The sequence below is a fragment of the Piliocolobus tephrosceles genome, chromosome 18 (assembly GCF_002776525.5).
Source record: "Piliocolobus tephrosceles isolate RC106 chromosome 18, ASM277652v3, whole genome shotgun sequence".
Taxonomy (NCBI): Eukaryota; Metazoa; Chordata; class Mammalia; order Primates; family Cercopithecidae; genus Piliocolobus; species Piliocolobus tephrosceles.
In genome coordinates, this window is record NC_045451.1 from 31063003 (window position 1) to 31088411 (window position 25409).

Below are 25409 nucleotides of genomic sequence, written 5' to 3' on the forward strand. Positions count from 1 at the left end.
CCGTGATCATGTCACTGCACTCCAGCCTGGGTGACACAGTGAGACTCTTGTCTCAACAATAACAAAATAATAACCTCTAAAAAAGGTAGCCACAGAGTGAGATCACCTGAGCAACACTGTGGGAAGAGTGTCTATGGAGGAGGAAACGGGGATTCATTTCCTTTAAAAGCACCAAAGAGCTGGACAAGGTGGTTCACGCCTATAATGCCAGCACTGTGGGAGGGCAAGGCGGGCGGATCACTTGAAGTCAGAGTTTGAGACCAGCCTGGCCAACATGGTGAAACTCTGTCTCTACTGAAAATACAAAAATTAGCTGCGCGTGGTGGCACCTGCCTGTAATCACAGCTACTGGGGAGGCTGAGACAGGAGAAACTTTTTTTTTGAGACAGAGTCTTGCTCACCCAGGCTGGAGTGCAGTGGCGTTATCTTGGCTCACTGCAGCCTCCACCTCCCGGGTTCAAGCGATTCTCCTGCCTCTGCCTCCCGAGTAGTTGGGATTACAGGCGTGCGCACCACGCCCGGCTAATTTTTGTATTTTTAGTAGAGACGGGGTTTCACCATGTTGATCAGACTGGTCTCCAACTCCTGACCTGACCTCGTGATCCGCCCGCCTCAGCCTCCCAATAGTGCTGGGATTACAGGCGTGAGCCACCGCGCCCGGCAAGGGAAAGCTCTTGAGCCCGGGGGTCGGAGGTTGCGTTGAGCCAAGATCGCGCCACTACACTCCAGCCAGGGCGACGGAGCTAGACTCCGGTTCAAAAAAAAAAAGCCCCAAAGAGCTAAAGTTCAGCACCTGCAAGCTGCTGATGTAACCACCCTGCCGGCAGAAAAGCCGGGCCAACGGGGCGTGGGAGGGTCCGACCCCAAGCAAGGAGCATTCCCGGGTCCAAGAGGGAAGGCCCGGGAGCCACGCGGCTCAGGAAACCGCCCCCGCGAAGGGATAGGAGGATATTGAGTGGCCCCTCCTTCCATGACTCTTAAGGCCCTTCCTCTGAAGGGGGCGATCTCATCCTCAACCCGAGGAAACAATGCCCTCGAACCTGCGCCTGCAGCTCTGCTCCAGGCCGCTCACACAGTGCCTCCCCTAAAAGAACTCAGCCAGACGGGCTACAGGGATGAAGGGTTGGGGGGAAACAAATCCAGGTGTGCGATTCGACCGCACGCGCCTGCGCCAAAACCCCGCGTGGCCCTTAGTTTCAGCCTCTGCAGCAGCACCTTCATCCGCCTCCTTTTTCCCGCCCCCGCCGGAGACGTCACAAAGAGTGACGTGTAAAGTGAACAATCACAGTCCCTCTCCGCGCGTGCCGGGAGGAATGGAGAGGAAGGTGGGCGGGGAGAGGACGCAAAGACTAGGCTTCGGGAGCTGGCTGGTCCCGGTCACCCAATCAGAGAGCTCTGGGGAGGGGAGGGGCGGGGCCCGAAGGAGGGCGGGGGGGTGGGGCTGGGGAAAGGAGTTGGAAGGCTGCGGGAGGAGAAGGCGGGCTCCCAGAGATTAAAAACACCCAATAAGAGCGCGCCGGCTTCGTTCGGAGAGCGGCGTGGGGCGTCGCCGCCGCCGCCGCGCGCGCCGGGGGCTGGTTAAGGCCATGAAACAAAAGAAACCCTGAGAGCGAGCCGCTGCCACCTCCACCAGCCCGCCCCGCCGCCGTCCCCACCCACCCACCTAGTTACCTACCTTTGCCTCCTTCCCCTGCCCCTCCACCCCGCCCTCTCCGGTCTCCGGGCGGCCCTGGCGCTCCACAGCCCGGGTCCCCAGCCCCACCGCCTCCCAAGAGGAAAGGTGTTTGCGCGCTGAGCAGGGCCCTGGCCCTGTCCGCCATGGGGCTCGCCGCCTGCCGCGCCTGACCCGGCCGCCGCCGCCGCCATTGACAGCGCGCCGCCGCGATGCCGAGCGGCAGCTCCGCGGCCCTGGCCCTGGCGGCGGCCCCGGCTCCCCTGCCGCAGCCGCCCCCGCCGCCGCCGCCGCCGCCTCTGCCGCCGCCCTCGGGCGGCCCGGAGCTCGAGGGGGACGGGCTCCTGCTGAGGGAGCGCCTGGCCGCGCTAGGCCTCGACGACCCCAGCCCGGCGGATCCCGGTGCTCCGGCGCTTCGAGCCGTGGCGGCGGCGGCGCAGGGCCAGGCCCGGCGGGCGGCGGGGCTGTCTCCAGAGGAGCGGGCTCCGCCCGGCCGGCCCGGGGCCCCGGAGGCGGCCGAGCTGGAGCTGGAAGAGGACGAGGAGGAGGGGGAGGAAGCAGAGCTGGACGGAGACCTGCTGGAGGAGGAGGAGCTGGAGGAAGCAGAGGAGGAGGACCGGTCGTCGCTGCTGCTGCTGTCGCCGCCCGCGGCCACCGCCTCTCAGACCCAGCCGATCCCAGGCGGGTCCCTGGGGTCTGTGCTGCTGCCCGCCGCCGGCTTCGATGCTCGGGAGGCGGCGGCCGCGGCGGCGGCGGCGGGGGTGCTGTACGGAGGGGACGATGCCCAGGGCATGATGGCGGCGATGCTGTCCCACGCCTACGGCCCCGGCGGCTGTGGGGCGGCGGCGGCCGCCCTGAACGGGGAGCAGGCGGCCCTGCTCCGGAGAAAGAGCGTCAACACCACCGAGTGCGTCCCGGTGCCCAGCTCCGAACACGTCGCCGAGATCGTCGGCCGCCAGGGTGAGTGCAGGGGTGGGGAGGTCCAGCTGGGCATGGCCCCGGGCGTGGGTGGGGAGACCAGAGAAATGAGCGTGGGACTGAAAAGGCAAACCCGGCGAGGCCCTAAGTCCACCCCGAAGGGGTCTGGGAGGAGCCAAGGGTCGATCAGATGTGAAGATGGGTCACATTGCGAAAACCCACGCTTTTTCGCTGGTCTTGCCTGGTAGAAAGTGTGAAGTTTTTCGGGCGACCCAGTCCGGTGGTGTTCACGTTACTTGGGCTGTATTCGTGGAACACCAGGCTGGCGTGGCACCAGAAACCTCAGTGAGGTGGTGAAAGGTCGGGCTCGAGGAGTTGTGGGTTCGCTCTTGGGTACGGAAACCTTCGAGATTGCAAGTTTGCGCCGCCGAGTGTCTTTTAAAAGCGTTCAGCCTCCCTTACAAGAACTTGTTCAGATGGAGAAAAGGACAGAAATGGAGGCCTGTAGACAGAGCTCACTGGGGAGGGAAGGGATGTTCAAATGGTCGGTATCACCGCCATCCCCTGCCTCTCAGCTGTTCCGAAACAGCTTTGGAAAAGCAGCCCAACTCATTGCCGCCGATCCTAACTGTATTCCTCTCGATACGTTTCAAGTCTCGGAAAGACACACTGACACACTGGCTGTCTTTCGAAACTGTTCAGTGTGCAGGATGAAGAAAAACTGGACACTAAGGTAATTAAGAAACTTCTGTGTTTATACAGTTTTCAGTTAATTCTCCTCTTCACTTGCCAGCACACCAGTACTGCAGACAGACTCCTCCCACATTGTTCAGACAAAGGACCTATGTCTCAGATTCCAGGAGTAGATTTGTGAAGGTGGGGGAAGGGGATGCTTGGGGTACCTCTGTATCCGACATTTTTAGGGAAGGTCCTAAGTTCTTTATGGGAGCTTTTTCCCTTTATGAAAGGGGCAGATGTTACCTGCTGCCACCGCATGACAATATGGTTTAGCCTGGTTGATGCATGCCTCTTTACTGTTAGGTTGAGAGCATTGTTGGGGTCAAATAAAGCGAGATGATGGCGCTGCTGCTTAAATGATCTCATCTTTCCCAAGTGGTCTAAAGTACACATAAATAAGAGGTCTGTCGAAATGGTGGTGTCACATATCAGAGTTGGCTCATTTCTTTCCTCTCTGTAGGATTTTAATAAAAACTCATCTGAAATCTGGATAAAGGAGATAGCTTATTTCAGACTGCCTGATGATTGGCACTTACCAACACTGTTCAAAGCTGGACCTTTCAATTGAAAGGTAGCTTATGTTTGTCGTTCTTCTGGTTAATGAGTTTCAAATACCTGGTTTGTTTGGTTTTGACGATACTTAGAGTAATAATCCAGGATAAAACTTTTATTTACATGGGATAAAATTACAACATCTCAATTTGCATCAGAATGAGTTGACCATTCATGTAAGAACACTGAGGAATCACTATGTACCAAGCTTGTATTTTGCCAGGTTTTGAGTTTGTAGTATTGAGTTGAGAATGTGAAGTTAATTCAGACTTTCTGCCCTTAAGAAGATAACAGTCTAACAGTAGAATGGCACTAACTGTAGTATATTTAGTGTGACAGAGTCTCAGATAAGAGAACATCTCAGTAGACTCAGTAGTTGGAGGGCCTTGGAAAATGGGTAGGTAGGAGTTTAACAAATGGAGATTGAAAAACTGTGGAGGAACAATGTGAGGAGTGGTGTGGAGGACCATCTTCTAGGTATAATTGCCAAGTAGTGTTGTTTTGATACTTGAGGTCTGTAAAGGGGAGTGGTGGAAAAGGCGGAAGGCAGGCGTTCACACCGGAATGTGAAGAAGTCTGAATGCCATATGAAGATGCCACTTCTCAGGACAAGTTACTTCAGTGTGCTTATGATAACAGTCTAGGGTAACAAAGGAAAAAACCATTTACGTGCCAGTTTTACTGAGGGACAAGATAACATATTTTATAGTTTAGTTTAATACAAATTTTTGTCCTTCTTTATAGTAGACACCCCTTAAAGCACTGCAGAATGGCCCTTGTGTACATTGTTATCTTTATAGAAATCAATTTTTTAAAAGTGAAGTGAATTCCAAGTTTTTATTTTGTATCAGCTATTACATGATAGGAAATGAGATAAAGCCTTAGTTTTTCTTTTGAGGGCTGTGCTTATTTGATTAATAAGGAAGTGTTGAATTTAATTATGTCTTAGGACATGGAGACAAATTGCTGGCTCTTCCATTTAAACCTTGTATTTTCCCGGAGTTGACAATACTGTTAAAAGTATGTCATCATCCTCTATCTTAAAAGCAGAAAATCTGGTCCTTTTGCTATTTTGAACCATTCAACTTGTGGATTTGCCACCCCCATGTCCCAGCAGCATAGTAATAAAACCTGTAAAGTATTTGCTTACTCCTATGGAGAACTAAGTAACTTCTAATGTTCACATCCTTTTACAGTATGATATTTCCCCATTGGAGAGAACCTGTCCTAAGTGAGGAAAACAGGGCAAATCATTTCATTTTCTTGTTTGCTTTGAAGGAGCTAAATTTTCATCCTTAAGATTAAATTATCCATTTCTGCCATTTTATGTATTATCTGAAGCCATAATTTTCTGTTTGACATCTCTTAATTGATTTTGGAAATAATTATGTCACAGATGGAGACATTTATGACTTCAGCTCTGAAGCAAAGAGCAGGACAAATGGAATTTGAGTCACATAGACTAGCAACTCATGTAGATGGCCTCTGAGCTTCAGTGTTTTCCTAAACACAAGCTACCGCTTTTGATACTGATGAAAGTTGGCAGAGTGTTTGACCTCGAATTTATACTCCCCAGTAGCATATGGTCATTTGTAAATGTTAAATTGGCCTTGTATTTTAAAGCATTTCATCTATTGTGAAACAACAGTACTGTAAAATGAAGCCAGGAACTGAATATAATCAAAGAAGTTTTAGAATATGGACATCAAAAATAAACCTGACAACAGATTTTAAGACCTAATTTTACAAACTTAGAACGTCTCTGTTTTTAAGTATAGTACCTGCAAGACATATTAACAGTGATTAACAGGTCTAATTTTAGTCAGCAGGTTTTTGTTCCAGTTTGTACAGTCATTTATATCCATTTAGACTAAAAAGTGAATTAAAATAGAACTGTGTACCCATTCTTAACTACATTATAAATTAATACTAAATGTCATAAATTCAGTTGTTTAGAGACTTGTAACCCAAGATTTTATATTACTATTAGGATAAATGTGTATCTTTCATTATTTTCATTAGACTTCAATTGATGGGATATGTGTGTTCTCTAGCCACATAGTCTAGAAAAGTCATCTCTAGCTTCTTTTTATTGTCCACCCTGTCCAAAAAAATGTGCATACTCCCAATCTCTGGGTTTTTATGTATGACTAGTAAGTGTGCTTAATATATTACACATTATAAAACATAAAATTCTTTATTAACGATTAATACTTTACACTGTTTCAAGTTGTCTTCCCAATTTCTTAGGGTGGAACCACCCTTCAAGCTCTAACACAACTGAAATAAGGTTTATACGAGAAAAAGAGAAAGCTTGGTCTTGCTGTACATAAATTTTCTCTTCAAGGAGAAATACATATTTCGTGATAATAAATAGTTTCAGAATGATGCTACAGCACAGTGTCTTTTTCTTTTATGGGGATGAGGGTGCATTGTTGGCCTTCTCTTTGCTGAGTACTATGCTAGGTGCTTTACCAGTGCCGTTTAACCCTGCTAGGTGGTTACTGCCATTTAGAGAGGTAGAAACTGTGGTTTTGAGAGCTAACTTGCTCAAATAGTGGAGTTTGGATTTAGTATAGTTTGACATCAGAAATAAAATTCTTTGTACTCTACATTGCCTCCTCAGTATTGAAGCATTCCGCTCTGGAAGGTTAGTATTTTGGATTAACTTGTGCCCTAATCGTAGGATACTGAGTTTCTAGTATGCATAATTTAAAATACCACTATCCAAATTAGTTTACTTGATAAAATTTTGGTGTCTCTGCTACCCACAAGGCACAGTTATAATTGTAATATAGTTCTAATGTGTCTAGCTAAAAATTCACTGTCATTTGTAGTTCAGAAAGTTAATTTGTGTATATATAGACACTAGCTTTAAAAATTAAGTATTACAATTTTTCTAGGCTTTAAAATTTAAATTTTGTTAATAATGGTTTTTATTAGTTCTGGGACCCTTGAGAAGGGTTCAATTATTGTAATTGTTTTTGCAAATGGGTGGGGAAATCTACTGCCTTACTTCCTGCCTTATTCAGCTAATGAACTATTCTGATTCACTAGGGAGGAAATGGGAAATGAAGTGGTAGTTCAAGGGTGTATTTTGTACCCCTTGGTTACCAGCAACCTGAAAATGATCCAGGAAACCAAGTATTTGTGTTAGTCTGTTAGAGATTTCTACCTAGAAAATTTTCAAACAATGTTTATGGGTTGGAATTCTAGGTGGTTCTTCACAGCGTAAGTTTTTAAGGAAAGGTAGCATTTAGTTATAAGGTAGTGCTTAATATATTGCTGATTTGGTTTTGAATACTTTTGCCTTAAGCTGATTATAAAAATGTTTTAGTATGTGTATTTGAATATAAAAATACGTATTGTAGCTACACCAAACTGCCTGTAACAGTCTCTGTTCGGCTGTGGTATATTGGAAAGAGCCAAATCAGAAATAGATATTCCTACACCAGTAACTCACTGTGCAATCTTGAACAAGTCACTTAAATTCCCTAGGCTTCAGATCCCTCTTTTGCACCTGGGCATAATCGTATCTACAATTCCTGTAGAGACTCTGGAAGATACACAAAGAAATCGACATATATGAAACTATTAAGTGGTAAGCACATTACTTTTGTTAAGGTAAATCTGAAATTAATTTGGAACCACCGTTTAATTATGTCTGCCTTTTTTGGCTTTAGCAGATAGTTTCACTCATCGTATTCTTCTAATGTAACAGAACTAGAACCAAGGGATATCTGAATGCCTTTTAGATACCTGGCACTTCTGTCAAGATGGGCTTGTTATGCTGTGGTTAACAAAGAACTCTGACACCTCAGTGTTAAAAACAACCACGGTTTATTTCTTGTTCGTAGGGGTTCTGCTCATTTTAGTCATTCAGGGACCCAGGCCAACAGCAGCCGCCATCTCCAGTGTTACTGATCTACTGTTGTGCCAGAAGATGAAAGACTACGGCATAGCACATACCAGTCTTAAAATGTTAGATCCAGAAGTAATGCTTATCACATCTGCTCATATTTCATTAAAGCAAATCGTCTGGTCACACCTAATTTCAAATGGGTGAGAAAGTACATTTACAACTATGTGCCCACAAGGAGAGCCATGATGACTACCACAGTCCTATTTTATAATTTATAGGATTATTATAGAATTTTAAACAGTGTCATTCCTGCCATGTAGAATTTGTAACCAAACTCAAGATGAAAAAGTAGATAATGTTCATAAGATACTAAATGAGTGTATTTGCACTTAAAAAAAAAAACAAAAAAAACGCCTTTTAAGAAGCTCCAAATAGATACACGGATAATTATGTTTAAATCTCCATTGATGATATTCAGGTGATCCTTAAGTGATATGTTTTTTATTAAACTGCATTCTTAATGCTTCCCAAATAGCTTATATACCGTAATTTTTGGGTTTACTTTTAAATTTTTTTCCATGCTACCATTAGTTACTGTATAGAGACAAAGATTAAATCTGATATTTAAGCCTTGAAAATAATTTTCTAATGTTAAGATTACCAAACCCAGATATACTAAATTGAATGTATGCATAGTCTAATACTGTTTGAGTAGTTCAAGTCTTTGTTCTATAACTGAGAATTTTGAGTTACACTAACTATAAGACCTCTTCCGTGCCAGTGTTTGAGATGTAAGGACAATTCAAGTGTTTGTTGCCCTTGTCCAATAAGTGCAGACTACATCATTGCATGCAGAGAAGCCTGGTTTGGTCACAAGTAAAGTTGTATCATGGAATAATAAGACTAAGCCTTAAAATAATAAAGAAAATCCTTCAATGAAAACTGCAGATGTAGTTGAAGGTAAGCATAAAGAATTTGGTCTTGAACATGATTGAAGGGGAAGTGGGGAGGGAATGGCTTCAAACAACTAGAAAAGATCTCCCAAAATGGTCAGTGTAAAAGTGTATATTTGCATTTGGGGCTCACCTTTTTATTATTATTTCCCTTCTCTGTGCCTCCCTTTCCCTTTGCCTTCTCCTCTTCCTTTCTACCAGTCTCATTTAGTATAATGCAGGAAAGGACATTGAACTTGGAGTTAGAAACCTTGCGTTTTGCCACTTGCTGCCTGTGACCTTGGACAAATCACTTAACCTCTCTGAGCCTGTTTTTTCTTCTGGAAAAAACCTACTTCATCTACTTGTTCTTTCAGGTTTCTCTCTTCCCTTTCCCTCATTTGTTGTAAGGATCAAGTTTGAGGAGATAGCATTAGTAGAAATTGACAGTACAATTGAAAGTACAGAGATGATAAATTATATATCAGATAAGGTAAATTTTTACTACTAAATTTCTTTTATACTCTGAACAAATGCTAGTTAAAGCCAAAAAAATGTCATTTTGGTAAGCTTTTCCTAGACTATACCAATAAATTACGTAAGTTATATTTTTTAAATTTACAATATGTCTTAAAATTTATTTAAAATCAGAGCTTTGGAAATGTATTTCCTGGCAAAGAACTAAGCAAGTCTGGAAGATAATCATTTACAAATGAATCTAATACCATTGTATGGTAGGTACCCAAATAGATAATTCTAAGGTTTCTGTTAACATTCTCTAAAGAGCATGAACATAATTTCAAGCTCCCCAGTTAGGAAAACTTCTGCCTTTCATCTCTAATTAACACCCTCTTCTGGTTTTTTCTTTCAGGTTTACTGAAAGGCCAAATAATAAACATTTTCATTAAATATTTTTTATTGTCTTGTCTAAAATAAGTGAAAAAAGAGAGGTTTTAGATTTAATTTAACTTCTTTTTTTTTAAATACCTTGTACATGCAGGGAATTCTCCACTCCTAAAAATGCACTAGAAATATTCTTATTGGGATTTAGGAAAATAAGGCAGCTTGAGAGAATGTTGGTTTAGGGGTCACTAGTTTATAACTGGACAATTTTAGGCTTCGATTTTCCTCATGTCTAAAATGATATTTAACTAGGTGGTCTGTCACATTTCTTATATTCTGATTTTTGTCCAAAGGGAGTCCCTAAAATTACCTAAAAGTAAACCAGATTTCATATTACCAGTTAGATAGATTGACTTTGCAAAATCTTCTCAATTTTGCAAAGTTTATAATATGTTTTATCTTTAAACAGATCTACCAAACAGATAAACAATTCTATAGAGATACAAACAACTTACCCAAGGTCTCAAGCTGTTATTGTTTGAGACTTCAACGTGCCTATCTCAGTAAGTGGTAGAACAAGTAGACAAAAATCAGCAAGGATATTATAGAAGATCTGACTACTGTCACCAACCAGCAGTATAAGAAAAGAAAAGAAAAAATAGGTCACTATCTGTACGTGAACATGGTTCACTAAATACTTTTAGTACTTGAAGTTAATACAAGTCAGTGAAGGTAGAACTGAATCTTAGTCATCTTTGCATTCTTAATATTGGTTAAAGTACCTAAAACAAAATGGAATACTTCCTGTTTATTTTATTGAACTGAATTTTTTAATTATAAACTTGCCATTTCATTGTTTATCATTGTACTTTCCATATTGTGTTAATTGGGGTTTTTTTCCCTCTTGCCTTTATTCCCAGCCTTTTTTTTTGAGACAGGGTCTCACTCTGTTGACCAAGCTGGAGTGCAATAGTGCAATCTCAGCTCACCACAACCTCCGCCTTCCAGGCTCAAGTGATCCCCAATAGCTGGTACCATAAGTGCACACCACCACACCTGGCTAATTTTTTTATTTTTGGTAGATACGGGGTTTTACTACGTTGCCCAGACTGGTCTTGAACTTCTGAGCCGAAGCTGAGCTCAAGCAGTCCACCCGCCTCGGCCTCCCAAAGTGCTGGGATTACAGGCGTAAGTCACCACACCCATCCAAACAGCTTTTTATTTAAGGACCCAGTCAACCTCAAGTTGTTTGGCACTTTTGTTTGAAGTACCGTAGATGCTACTTGATTGAAGGCATTAAATGTTTATATGAATACTGATAATGAAACTAAAATCACATAAATGAAGCTGTTTGAAGTATTGTCATAGTAATCCCTAAAGTGAGACAAACAATATTCTTCACTTAAAATAGCTACAAGGAGGCCACTTGAACCCTAGAAAGGAAAGCTGTTAGTTTTATATTGTGCATTCTTAAATTATTACTTAAAATGTTGAATTAATGTTGTGTACACAAGAAACATTCTTACTGGGATTTAGCTGATACTTATCAGTTTTTGAAGATAGAATACTAGAATTGATTAGTTGAACTAATGGCAATTCCATATTTGCTGTAACACCTTAATACAGTATTTTATGTGCTTCTATAAAATGAAAGGAACTTTTGAATATTCTGTCTAGACTATTCCCAGGGGAAAGGGACCTTATTTTGTATAAAATTATTAATACGACCCCCTCATTCATTCTTATATATCATGAAACTTGTGAGATGATTTAGGGTTTTTTTTTGTTTGTTTTTGTTTTTTGGTTTTTGGGTTTTTTTGAGACGGAGTTTCACCCTTGTTTCCCAGGCTGGAATGCAGTGGCATGATCTCAGCTGACCGCAACTTCGCCTCCCAGGTTCAAACGATTCTCCTGTCTCAGCCTCCCAAAATGATGTGTTTTTAGGGGAAAATCGTATGATGAAAGGAGTGTGGAATTAAGACAATTTGGGCTGAGTACTTAACTGAATAACAGGCATTGTAGTAAGCATGTTTAATTTAATACATTTTTTCATTTAATCTTTGCGAAAAACAAATGAAGGAAGTATCGTTAATCATAGTTTGCCCTAACATTGAAACAGCAGGTTTCCAGTCCTGCAGATAGTCAGTTTTTTGCTCCTTATATTGTTTCCCTTGAACTGGACCTTGAAGGATTCATACATGATAGCTGTAATAATGAGTTGTGCGTATGTTTGTATTATTCTTGAGTTCGTGGAGCCTTTTACACATAGTTTTATCTTTTCCAAATGGCCATGTTTGTTATTCAGATAACTCCGGGAGGAAAAGGAATACTAGGAGGGTTTTCCAGGTTATGTAAGGAAATACCTGAGCAGAGATAGAAGAGGAACAAGACATATTTGGGGGATGAAGTCTGGGAGAAGGTAGGTTATGGCCACTTAATGTGCAGAAGGGGTAGGGACTTAACTTCAGGCCGAAGAGTTTTATTTTTCTTGAAGGTAAGAAGAGCTACTCAAGATGTTTAACTCCCCTCTCTTTACCCTTCAAAACAAAACCTCTTGGGAAATTTTTGAAGAAAAACCCCAAGGACTACCAAAAGTGAAAATATATACATGATGCAGTTTTGGTGTTTGCTTGTAAGGGTTTGAACTTTCTTCGGTCACCTTATATTTATAGCTAATGCATGAAATGAATGGAAAACATAATGAATTTAGTTTCTAGGAAACAAATTCCTTTTTGCAAAATCTACAACACAAGTACTTGATGTTCATAACAGTGATCATACATAGCCCCAGACTTGCATTCTGTCCTTCGTTCTCAGCATTTTTCTGTTCATTATTGTGATAGGCTTTGCGGTGAGTGCCCCGTCTTGTCTCTTTTGCATCTTTTATGCTCCTACTAGTCTTAACATGCATAGCTGATTATGTTACCTTCTACCTCCAATTTTTTCTAGTCTACGATAAAGTCAGAATGCCCTTGCCTGACATCGAAGACTTCTGTCTCCCCATCCAGCTTTATCCCTGCCATTCTACCCTCCAGTGACTTGAAGTTCTCACACTACTGAACCCAGTTGTCTGACTGTGCCATCCCGTACTCTTGATTCCCTGCTTTTGCACTTGCAGTTCCCTCTGCTCTCCTTCCCATCTGGCAAAACCGCTTTCTTTAAGCCTCAGTTCAAATGCCTTTAAAGCTTTCTTTTATTTACTGTAAGTAGTAAAGTCATCTCCTTTTGTATGTACCTACTGCTTTGTAGGTACCTTTAAACCAGTTCTCGTATTCAGTATTGCTTTACTCATTTCCCTCTAGACTGAGCTTGAGAGCAGGAATGATGCCGGTTCATTTATACCACCTGGAAGTAACACTAGCATCTTTATAGGGAATTTAACATGTGAATGGTAAGTTCAGGCATTAGGCTGCACTTTATCTCACAATTGATAAAATGCTCTTAAAGTTCACCCAAGGAGTGATTTTGCTGGGAACACCTAGGATAAGTGGAAGCCACTACTACTTGTGTCTCACCTACCAAACCACTAATCTCCCAGCATAAACGTAATCTCCTAGTAAAAGTCATTGTAAACACTTGGCTTATATATTTTCTCCCTATTTGATATTTTTATTTTAATATTTAATTGTTTATTATAGAGATGGGCGTCTCACTATGTTGCCCAGGCTGGTCTCGAACTTCTGGCCTCAAGTAGTCCTCCCACCTCTGCCTCCCAAAGTGTTGGGATTACAGACGTGAGCCACCACACCCAGCCCTTATTTGATTTTTAGCTTTATCCCTTCACCTATTCCAATGCTTGTGATTCCCCAAACCTTTCCTGACCCTACCTTATGTCTATTCACTGCCCTGGCCTTTGAGTTACTATTCCTGAATTGGGATTTAAAAGCTAGATACTTGGAAGAAAAAGGAAAATAATTGAAGGAAAGGAGAAAGATAATGTCATAGGTAGAGTAATCCTACCCACCCAAAGAAGTCCGTGTCCGAGTCCCCCAGGAACTCTGAACACGTCACCTCATTTGGCAAAAGGGATGTTGCAGGTGTTTAGGCAGATGCGATTGAGGATATGGACCTTGCTTTGGGGAGCTTGAGATCATCTGGATGATCATCTGGGTATAAACACATGAGACCCTAAAAGCAGAAAACCTTTCCCAGTTGGGTCTGAGATCTGAGAAAGAAGATTTGAAGCATGAGAAGGACTCAGCCTCCGTTGCTCGCTCTGAAGCTGAAAGGAGTCACAAGCCAGGGAATGTAGGTGGTGGCCCCTGGAAGCTGGGAATGGCCCTCAGCTGACAGCCAGCAAGGACACTCAGTCCTTTCACTGCAAGCAATCAAATTCTGTCAACAACCAGCATGTGCAAGGAACTGGATCCCTCAAGCTTCTTGCAAGGAACACAGCCCTTGCAAACACCTTGATTTTAGCCCTGTTGAGACCCATATCAGATGTCTGACCCACGGAACTGTAAAATAACAAATACATGTAAAAATAATAAATTTATGTCATTAAAGCCACTGTGGGAACTTGTTACGGCAGCATTAGGAAACTAAAGCAGGTAATAGGAAATTAAAGGACAGAGATATTTTTGGACTTTAATTGAACTGTTGGCAATTCCATATTTACTGTAACACCTTAATGTAGTATTTTATGTTGAAAGCTGCTTCCTAATTCTATTTTTCTTTTTTCCTTTTTTTTTTTTTTTGAGTCAGGGTCTCACTCTGTTGCCCAGGCTTGAATGCAGTGGCACGATCTCGGCTCTCTGCAGCCTCGACATCCTAGGTGATCCTCCCAGCCTCAGCCTCCAAAGTAGCTGGGACCACAAGTGTGCACCACCACGCCCAGATAGTTTTTTATATTTTTTGTAGAGACAGGGTTTTGCCATGTTGCCCAGACTGGTTTCAAACTCCTGAACTCAAGTAATCCTCCTGCCTCAGCCCCCCAAAGCGTTGAGATTACAGGCTTGAGGCATCACGCACGGCCAAAAGCTACTTATAATAATTCTTGAGAGACTTCCAGAATGTCTTTTAGGGTATTGAATAAGAATGTAATATATCTAACATTTTAGTCTCTGCTCTCTTGGGGAAGTGATTGTGGAGTTTTTAAGGGCTCTGAGAATCTCTAGTAGTTTTTATTGCTTTGTAACAGTTACTGCTAATTTAGCAGCTTAAAACAACACAAATTTATCATCTCCATTTCTGTAGGTCAGAAGTCTAGACATGGTGTGCTTGCTGTTCAGGGTCTCACTGCGTTCAAATCAAGGACTGCAGTGCTTATCTGCGGCTCATGTCCTTACCCAAGCTTGCTGGTTGTTGATAAAATTCATTTTGAGCAGGGGCTGGGGGATGGGTGTTGCAGGATGATGACCTCCACCTCCATTTTCCTTCTAGCTCACAGCTCCTAGAAGACACTTGAAGTTCCTTGTCGTGGGGTCACCATAGGCAATTTACAATATACATTGTTTGCTTTCTTCTTCCAGGTTAGCCAGAGCACATCTCTCTGACTTCTGAGTCATGCTAGGAAAAAAAAAAAAAATTATTTTAAGAGACAGGGTCTCACTCTGTTGCCCAGGCTGGAGTGCACTGGTGTGATCATAACCCATGCAGCCGTGACCTCCTGGACACAAGCAATTCTTCACCTTATTAGCCTCCCATGTGGCTAGGACTCCAGGGATACACCACCATACGTGGCTTTTTTTTTTTTTTTTTTTTTTTTTTTTTTTTGGTAGAAACAGGGTCCTGCTACATTGCTCAGCCTGGTCTTGAACTCCTGGCCTCAAGCAGTCCTCTGGCCTCAGCCTCCCAAAGTACTAGGATTACAGGCATGAGCCACCACAATCAGCCAAAACCTTTGCTTTAAAAAAACTTGTGATTAGGTCAGGCCCACCCAGATAATCTGGATAATTTTACTATTTTAAGGTGAACTGATTTGGATTGTAATTATATTTGCAGAGTCCCTTCACAGGGGCCGCGTAGGTTGATGTTTGTTTAACTGAAAGTATGTGTACCCTAGGCCCAGGAATCTTGAGGAGCCGTCTTAGGATTCTGCCTATCATACTGTCTACCATAGCTTTTTAAAGGATTTAGTGGTGAATGATGAACAGCTTCATGGACTTTTATTTTCTGCTTAATTGTACATTACTGGTGACCTAAATGTTAACTCAATTCTTTACCACATGGTGCTTTTTGTATTGGGAAGTGGTATAGATAGGCCATGTGGTCTTTTTGCTACCATCTAAATGAACTGTGGTTTAAAAACAAAAACAAAACTTGAAAACTCCTGCTCTAAATATCCAAGGTTTGTTGCTGGTGGCTGGAAAATAAATAATGGGTTTTTAAAATTCAGTGTTATAAATATGTCTGGGCTCTCTGGCCTACACAAGCTACTTTAGGTGACCATAGAGCAGAACTATAGTATTACCATTTTCACCTGTATGGAAATTTCATCTGTAAAGTCAGATCTTAAACCCAGGTTTTCTCAGTAATGCCACATTCCCTCCATTTCACCGTCACTGTACTGGTTCTTAGTTGTAAGTACATCATTTCACATGTGTTATGGAACTAGAAAGTGGCCTTAAAGATGATGTTGTCTAGTGGTTTTAAGCTTTTCTGACAGGAAAAAGAACATTTTATATTGCAGCCCATTATATATTTCACTGAAACATTTGGAACATATTGAGTCCTTTTTTTAAATGCTGGTTGCACCCACTGAATTGATACTGCAACCCGTGGTTTGAAAAACACTGAAGGTTACCTTTATTTTAATTTCTTTTCTTTCAACCCCTCTCCCAGCAACAGAGGACCTCCCCGTCTTAATTTCTAAGGCTAGGAAAAGCTCTCTTTATTTACCCTGGAGAAGCAAGGCAGAATCCTTTGCTGTATCAGGGAGTGAGAGGACCAGAGTTCTAGCAGCAGCTAAAGGGTTTTAAGGTGAAACGTGGCCCCAGCAACAGTGATCTGGAAGGGAAAATGGGTTCCTACACCAGTGAGGTAAGTTGGAGACTCTTTTTTTAGGGAATTTACTTCCAAATCAAGATAAAATTAGTTCTTGACCTCTAAACAGTCTAGTCTAGACTTCTGCCCATTGATTACCTTGAATACAACTTGCCATACATGGATTTTTATCTCTAGCTATAAGAAGTGTAGTCCTCACATTTTTAAATTTCAAAACTTTGTTCAACTTTGAGGCTACGAAATCATTTACCCTGCTGTTTGTATACAGTAGGTCCCCCCCTTATCCAACAGGGATGCCTTCCCAAGACCTTAAGTGGATGCCTGAAAGCACAGAGGACCAAACCCTATATATGCATACTGTGTTTTTTCCTATATGCACATACCTGTGTAACATTTGATTTATAAACAAGACAGAATAAGAGATTAACAATAATAAAATAGAACACTTATAACAACATACTGTAATAAAAGTTAGGTGAACGTGGTCTTACTCTCAAATATCTTTTTATACTGTACTATATCCACCTGCATTTGGACTATGGTTGACTGAAAGGCGCTGAAATGAAACTGCAGATAAGGGAGGGGGGCTACTGTAATTTAAAATAATATCACTAGTACTAACCAAAAGTCTAATCAATATGCTAAGACTAGTAAAGTGTATCATTTCTGTATATTTGATTTGTTTTTCTTTTCTAACTTATTTGAAAAAGTAATATGTATGTATGACTAAAAATTTATTTAAAAAAATAAATAAGAATATACAGTGAAAACTGCCTCCCTCCTTCCCTGTCCCCCTAAGTCAACCAGTTTTATAAGTGTATAGCATAGCATTATATAGCTGTACCAGCCTCATGCTAATTTAATAATTATAAAATACAGAAGTTACTTTGTACTTGTGCACATATTTCTACAGGATCAATTCTACAAGAAGATTATAGAAATGTAAGAGTACATGGGCTTATAACTGTGATAGCTCTTAGAGGGCAGTTTATACTCTCACAGCTAAATATGAGAGTTCCTTTCTCCCACTTTTACTAGCATTGTTATAAGGTTTTTGTTCTTTGACAGTCTTATAGGTGGAAAATAATAGGTCAGTTCCCATGAAAATGGGAATTTCCATCTTCAGAGCCATTTGTATATTTACTTTGATGTTAGCTGTTTCTTTCACCCTTTTATTGGGTTTTTGTTGTTTTGATTTGTAGGGGAGTGATGTGTGAGTGCGTGTGTGTGTATTTTTGTGTGTGTAAGAAAGTGAGAAAATGTTATATTTTAGGTTTTCTTTACTTTTTTTTGGTGACTTGTGCCATGTAGCAACTTAAAAAATATAGGCTAATATATCATAATATGGCTTCTGAATTTTATGTCACTCTGAGGTTATAAATTCTATGATTTTTAAAAATATCTTTGAGTTTTCAAATAAAAACTCAATTTAAAGTACCCAAAAAAGCTAATACCTTCGTCACCTACAAAATTACAAAACAAGATTTTTTTTTTCCTTTAGTTCGTGTCACCTTTTAAAAACTATCTATTTGAGTAGTCCCCAATGTTAGAATGTATTTGTAGTTGAGAAATCATGTTAGTTGTTTGGAACTCAGAATATGTGTTCCTGTAGAAACAATGTTATGATTGGTGAGCTTCCCTATAATCCCTAATGTGAGTTTAGGGTACTATAATCAAAAGATTTAGGGAAGTGAAGAAATAGTTTCCTCTATCTTTATTGACAGTGGCTTAAACAGGGTTAGCAGCTGGGGGCAATGGCTCATGCCTGTAATCCCAGCACTGTGGGAGGCCAAGGAGGGTGGATCACCTGAGGTCAGGAGTTCGAGACCAGCCTGGCAAACATGGTGAAAATCTGTCTGTACTAAAAATATATTTTAAAAATTACCTGGGTGTGATGGTGGGCACCTGTAATCCCAGCTACTCGGGAGGCTGAGGCAGGAAAATTGCTTGAACCTAGGAGACAGAGGTTGCAGTGAGCCAATATGGTGCCACTGCACTCTAGCCTGGGCGACAAAGTGAGACTCCATCTCAAAAAACAACAACAAAAAAAAACCCAGGGTTGGCTTTCCTGTCTTCCTGTTACTTTTTTCCCTGATCTGCAAAACCTAGTAAGCACATGATCCTTTTGGGTGTAGACCAGGCCTGTCTTTCTCCTCTGTCTCAGGAGTGGCCCATGCTCAAACCATTTGTCTTACCTGTACCCAATGAACCATGCATTAAACACCTATTTATTAATACCAACCATAGGCTAGATAGTGTTCTGTGGACCCTCAATCATATTTCCTCAGTTAATAACATACCTATTAGGTATTTAACAAAATATTCTACTAAGGATGTGACTGGCAGTTGCTTATAGTATCAAAAGTGTTTGATTAAGGGATTTTTACGTAGCTTTCTTTTTTCTCTTTTATTTCTGTTTTTCTTTTTTTTTTTTCTTTTATTTATTTTCAGTTTTCTAATGGTCAATATTAGTAAGGAATGAAAGGGACCAACGCTAGACCCTTAGACTAATTCTCCCTTTGTCCTTAATGCAATTTGCCTGTGTTTTTCTGCAGAATAACGTCTGTCTCTTGTTAGGAATGTAATTGTGGCTGACTACCTTCTTGCCACCTTGTCAAGTTGTAGACCACTGTGAACTTACATATCCAAATAATAACTCCCCTAAGTATAGAGTATGACCAGTTCTGTGTTCATGTACCCCTTTCAGAATTTCTTAAGCATCAATAGAGAGTGATCTCAATTCTGTACACCAAACCGTACCTGCTGTGCTGAATGAGGGAATCTCCTGCACATTTAGCCTGTATAAATGATAAGTAGATGTGGAAGTTCCGTTGTTCTCTCTAGTCTTCTAACTGATTTTCTATTGTGGAACAAAAGCAGATACAGGCTGAAACTTCTAATCTGAAAATTTGAAATCCTAAATGCTCAAAAACCCTCTGATTTTGTTTTGGAGCTCCAAAATCTGAGGCTTTTTCAGCACCAGCATAGTGCTCAAAGAAAATACTCACTGGAACATTTCAGATTTTCAGATTAGGGATGCTCAGCTGGCAGGTATAATGCAAATACTCCAAAATCTCAAACATTCCTGGTCCCATGTGTTTTTTTGTATAGGGGATAACTTAACCTGTGTAATCAACACCTAGTGGCTTGGGAATGCTTCGGAAAGGCAAACAAACAAGTCCCACTTTGTGCAAAAAAGTGATCGGGTCATGTGCTTTATTAGAAAGCATCGGCCAGGCGTGGTAGCTCACGCCTGTAATCCAGCACTTTGAGAGGCTGAGGCGGGCAGATTACAAGGTCAGGAGTTCAAGACCAGCCTAAACAATGTGGTGAAACCCCGCCTCTACTAAAAATACAAAAAATTATCTGGGCGTGGTGGTGCACGCCTGTAGTTCCAGCTCCTTGGGAGGCTGAGGCAGAAGAACCGCTGGAACCCGGGAGGTGGAGGTTGCAGTGAGCCGAGATCATATCACTGCATTCCAGCCTGGGTGACAGAGCACGACTGTCTCAAAAAAAAAAAAAAAAAAAACATCATCTGACTAAAGTGGTGTAGAGAGTATTAATTTATTGAGGACAAAAAAGGAAGGGAATATTTAAGAAAAAGACATGCTCAGATTGTGACATCTAGCTTCAGTAGCACCTAGCTTCTCTTTTTTTTTTTTTTGAGATGGAGTTTCACTCTTGTTGCCCAGGCTGGAGTGCAGTGGCACAATCTTGGCTCACTGCAGCCTCTGTCTCCCAGGTTCAAGCAATTCTTCTGCCTCAGCCTCCCAAGGAGCTGGGATTATAGGTGTGCACCACCACACCCAGCTAATTTTTGTGTATTTAGTAAAGACGGAGTTTTGCCCTGTTTACCGTGTTGGTCAGGCTGGTCTTGAATTCCTGACCTCAGGTTATCCACCTGCCTCAGCCTCCCAAAGTGCTGGGATTATAGCACCTAGCTTCTTTATTTTGATGAACCAAGAATAGTATGATATATTCATGAGAACACATCTATCCTGGGAAGCTCAAGTTGGGGTCTTTGAAAAGTATAACCCCAGAGTTTTATGCCTTGGTTGTGTACTTGACATCTTAAGTTACAGTTTGAAACCCTCTAATCTTAACATAGTTGGCACTAGTAATCTGTGATTACTTAAAAAAAAAAAAAAAAAAAAGTTGGTTAAAGTGGATTATGTAAAGTTATACATATGTGTCTTAGATGTTTTATTTTAACTTAAATATACTTAGGATTTGGGGTCACAGCCTTTTGTTTGAAATTGTGTCTGTCAATCAGAGCAGTCCTTGAGTAAAACCATACCCAGCACCCACATTCCATACAATCTGCAGTATCTGTTTCTTTTAAATGGAGCAGGACTTTACAATGATACAAAATCATTCTATGTTACTTTTTTTTATCCCAGCCCTTTATAGCTATCTCACCTATTCATAATTCAATAGCAGCTTTTTTCTTTAAGATACTCTTTAAGGTACTCGTCTTTTTTGCATTGATGTTTCATTAGTTTATGCAGTAATTCAGATAATTCAGTTACTAGCGTGAGTACACCTAGCACAAACAACATGGGAATAAACAAAACTGAATCATAGCAGGCCTAGGATTTAACTGGTGGGAGCAGCAGTGAGATGACCTACTAGCCATGAGCACAGTGTTTGTCATCAATTGAGTTTTACAGAGGAAAGAGTAATGTTAAGTTAAAGTGATAAGATAATTAGGTGGAAGTCAGTTTAAGAACTTCTGTAAGATAATTGTGAAAATTGAGGTTCTTGGACTAGCAAAAAGACCATAGATTTTAGGTCAAACTAGGTTTACTTCTGGCTCTGCCGCTTCCTAGCTTTGTGAAGAACTCTAAAACTTACCTGTAACCAGATATTTAGCTTAAAAGGTGCATTCTGTGATTTGTCTTTATATGGATCATTGAAGTACATGTTGATTCTTATGAAATGTTTTCTTTCTAACAGGTTGTAAAATTAAAGCACTGAGAGCCAAGACAAACACGTATATCAAGACTCCTGTTCGTGGTGAAGAACCCATTTTTGTTGTCACTGGAAGGAAAGAAGATGTTGCCATGGCCAAAAGAGAGATCCTCTCAGCTGCAGAGCACTTCTCCATGATTCGTGCATCTCGAAACAAAAATGGGCCTGCCCTGGGAGGATTGTCATGTAGTCCTAATCTGCCCGGTCAAACCACCGTCCAAGTCAGGGTCCCTTATCGTGTGGTAGGATTAGTGGTTGGACCCAAAGGAGCAACTATTAAAAGAATTCAGCAGCAGACCCACACCTACATAGTAACTCCGAGCAGAGATAAGGAACCTGTCTTTGAAGTGACAGGGATGCCTGAAAATGTCGACCGAGCACGGGAAGAAATAGAAATGCATATTGCCATGCGTACGGGAAACTATATAGAGCTCAATGAAGAGAATGATTTCCATTACAATGGTACCGATGTAAGCTTTGAAGGTGGCACTCTTGGCTCTGCGTGGCTCTCCTCCAATCCTGTTCCTCCTAGCCGCGCGAGAATGATATCCAATTATCGAAATGATAGTTCCAGTTCTCTAGGAAGTGGCTCCACAGATTCCTACTTTGGAAGCAATAGGCTGGCTGACTTTAGCCCAACAAGCCCATTTAGCACCGGAAACTTCTGGTTTGGAGATACACTACCATCTGTAGGCTCAGAAGACCTTGCAGTTGACTCTCCTGCCTTTGACTCTTTACCAACATCTGCTCAAACTATCTGGACTCCATTTGAACCAGTTAACCCACTCTCTGGCTTTGGGAGTGATCCTTCTGGTAACATGAAGACTCAGCGCAGAGGAAGTCAGCCATCTACTCCTCGTCTGTCTCCTACATTTCCTGAGAGCATAGAACACCCACTTGCTCGGAGGGTTAGGAGCGACCCACCTAGTACAGGCAACCATGTTGGCCTTCCAATATACATCCCTGCTTTTTCTAATGGTACCAACAGTTACTCCTCTTCCAATGGTGGTTCCACCTCTAGCTCACCTCCAGAATCAAGACGAAAGCACGACTGTGTGATTTGCTTTGAGAATGAGGTTATTGCTGCCCTAGTTCCATGTGGCCACAACCTCTTCTGCATGGAATGTGCCAACAAGATCTGTGAAAAGAGAACGCCATCATGTCCAGTTTGCCAGACAGCTGTTACTCAGGCAATCCAAATTCACTCTTAACTATATATATATACATAAATACTATATCTCTATATGGACTCGTAAAGGCATGGGTATAATGGTACCCCCCAGTAAACTTCCTAATGATTTCTTATGACTGTTATCAGGCTTTATTGGGATTAGGCTAAAGTTGTTAGTAAACTTATAAAAGGCTGCTATGGTAACACTAAACCTAAGTGGTCTCTTGTCTATTAGTTTGGTTTGAATTATTAATACTATCCTGTAGACCCAGAGACATAGTTTATATAAGAATTGCTAAAGCTGAAGTCCAACTTGGCTGAGTGAAGATAATCATAGGTTGTGTGAGCCTATGAGAAAAGTGTATACGTCTAAGATTTCAAAACAGTGGGTCCCAAAGCCTAACCACTTTAAGAGTTTATGGAGGGTACTTGGCATTACAGACGATTCATACACTTCCAGTGCTGCCTTCTTTACACTGCCAGTTTTGACAAAACAGGTTTGTTTGTTTTTTATTTTACAACAACTTATGCCTAATTCTGCAGGATTGCAAGTAACTTTTTAATGCATTGTGATTACTTATTGGTAATAATAGGGCTGATGGCAGTTTACTAGATCACTGGTTATAATTTGGGACAAAAACTGCTACATTGACTTTCATCTCGCCCAGAGTGCTCAAGGCTGGTATGATCAGTGGATCAGGAATGCTGAATTCCTGCCCATTGCCTCTCTTGGTGAATGTGGAAGTGGCCACCTTGGTTTTCCCATATCAGGAAGGGCTTTGGGATGGCACCTATATTGGCTAACAATTGAGGATGCGAACATTCCATTCATTAGTGTGCTCGAGCTGTTAGTTTTTAGACTATAGATCAAAATGTGAAACATTTTATGTTCAATCCATATTTGTCTTGCACATTATAAATATATTTTTATTTTTTAGTAATTCAGGGGAGGGAGGAAGGGGAAAGGGATAATGATGCCCTTGGCATAATTCATAAAAGCAGCTGTGACAACCTCCAATCAGTTTACTTCATTTCAAAACTATTTCCAATCACAAGGAAAGATTTATTTAAAATACACTCGTACATTTCACCTGTGGATGTCTATAACTTCATCCTCAGTATGTTCCCAAATCTGTGCTGGCATTGAAAGGACAAAACATTATACTGGTGGGTTTTTCTACTAATTATTTTTTGAAGCATTATTTTCCCAACACAAAAGAGCTTTTTTCTCGGTATAATGAAAATTGAAATCCTATGTGTATTCAATAGTAAATAGACAAATTTTATTTTTTATTTCCACTTGAAGAGTTACATTTCGTATAAAAGTTTACAAATAACGGTTTTTATTTTGATTTTTTCAGTATAAAAAAAGTTGCCTTGATGGCATATTATGATGTAATGCTAATTGCTTGTAGGATAGTAAATGTCAGTATTGAAACCTAATCTCTAGCTGCCGTCTTGTAGATATGAACGAATGTTCACCAAGCATGTATTTTGTATTTTGTTGCATTGTACACTGCAACTAATAAGCCAAGGAATCGACATATATTAGGTGCGTGTACTGTTTCTAAAAACCACAAACTAAGAATGATAAATTATCAATATAGTTTAGTATTTGCTAATTTTACTACACTCTTTTGTTATGTATATGTAGGGAAGTCATAGGGATTATAAATTCAATTTGAGTAAAATTTAAAACCATATATTTTATGATAAAGGGCCTTTAACTTAAGATGGCCAAAGCACTGATATTATATATTTGCTGTAAAGAGAATTATAAGAGTTTTATTTTTCTGATATTAAAAGTTACTTAATAAAGACTTGTTTCCATTAACTTGAATGTATTCTCCTTGGTGTGTTTCATATAATCATCAGTTTATACTAGAAGATTAGTTAACAGAATTGAAAATTTTCTTTTATAGACTCCCTGTTCCCCAACCAGCTATCTCTGCTCACTCTTGTTGTTATTTTATGTGTGTGTGCTCTTGGTTTTGAGTGTGTCGCTTATGTTCCTGTCCAAGTTTAGTTTTTTTCTTTACGTGAGTGTTACATTACAGTAAATTGGGAATTGGGCTGGTTGTAGATTTAATTGCATATTTGTGTAGTTGACCACAACCACTAGTGATCTAATTGTGAATAGTAAGTGACTTTCTTTTATACATCGTTACTTGAAATCCTGAATTCAACTTAAATTCCACTTGGTTTGCATCCTTTGTTTATGGATTTTTGTCTTTTTATTACCAAATCTGTAAAACAAGTTCTTTTCTAATACAAAAGCACCAGTTTACCTTTCAAGAAAAACTACCTTCTGAAAAGTTGACAAAAATATTTCTCCATTTATGAAATTGATTTGATACAGATTGAAGTAAATCATTGACTTTTTTTTAAAAAAAAGCAAGAATAAAGACATTTCTAAGATAATTTTAAAGAAACTAAAATTCTATTCTCTTTTTGTTTTGTTTTTTTTTTTTGAGATGGATTCTCGTTCTGTCACCCGGCCTGGAGTGCAGTAGCTCACTCGGCTCACTGCAACCTCTGCCCCTTGGGTTCAAATCAGCCTCCCGAGTAGCTGGGATTACAGGCACACACCACCACGCCCAGTTAATAATTTTTGTATTTTTAGTAGAGATGGGGTTTCACCATGTTGGCCAGGCTGGTCTCAAATTCCTGACCCTAAGTGATCCGCCCACCTTGACCTCCCAAAGTGCTGGGACTACAGGCGCGAGCCACTGTGCCCTGCCTCTATTTATTCGTAATACTTAGACGTATCACATATCCATACCAAGGCTTCACTGTGGGTTTTGG

The 25409-nt window shown here is 41.0% G+C and overlaps 1 protein-coding gene across 1 annotated transcript; it reads left to right on the top strand.

Annotated features, from left to right (window-relative positions):
- Positions 1-1525: 1525 nt before the first annotated feature.
- On the top strand, positions 1526-24444 carry MEX3C (mex-3 RNA binding family member C). Its single transcript, XM_023207525.3, has 2 exons — positions 1526-2632; positions 21419-24444. Exons 1-2 carry the CDS (start codon positions 1885-1887, stop codon positions 22642-22644), a joined length of 1974 nt encoding a protein of 657 aa, XP_023063293.1. The 5' UTR covers positions 1526-1884; the 3' UTR covers positions 22645-24444.
- Positions 24445-25409: the final 965 nt, after the last annotated feature.

What these genes read in the sequence shown, in the direction of transcription:
- MEX3C (XM_023207525.3), top strand. Translation starts at nt 1,885, where the DNA reads ATGCCGAGCGGCAGCTCCGCGGCCCTGGCCCTGGCGGCGGCCCCGGCT. An exon ending in CGAGATCGTCGGCCGCCAGG is followed by an intron (nt 2,633 to 21,418) that starts GTGAGTGCAGGG and finishes TCTTTCTAACAG; the next exon opens with GTTGTAAAATTAAAGCACTG.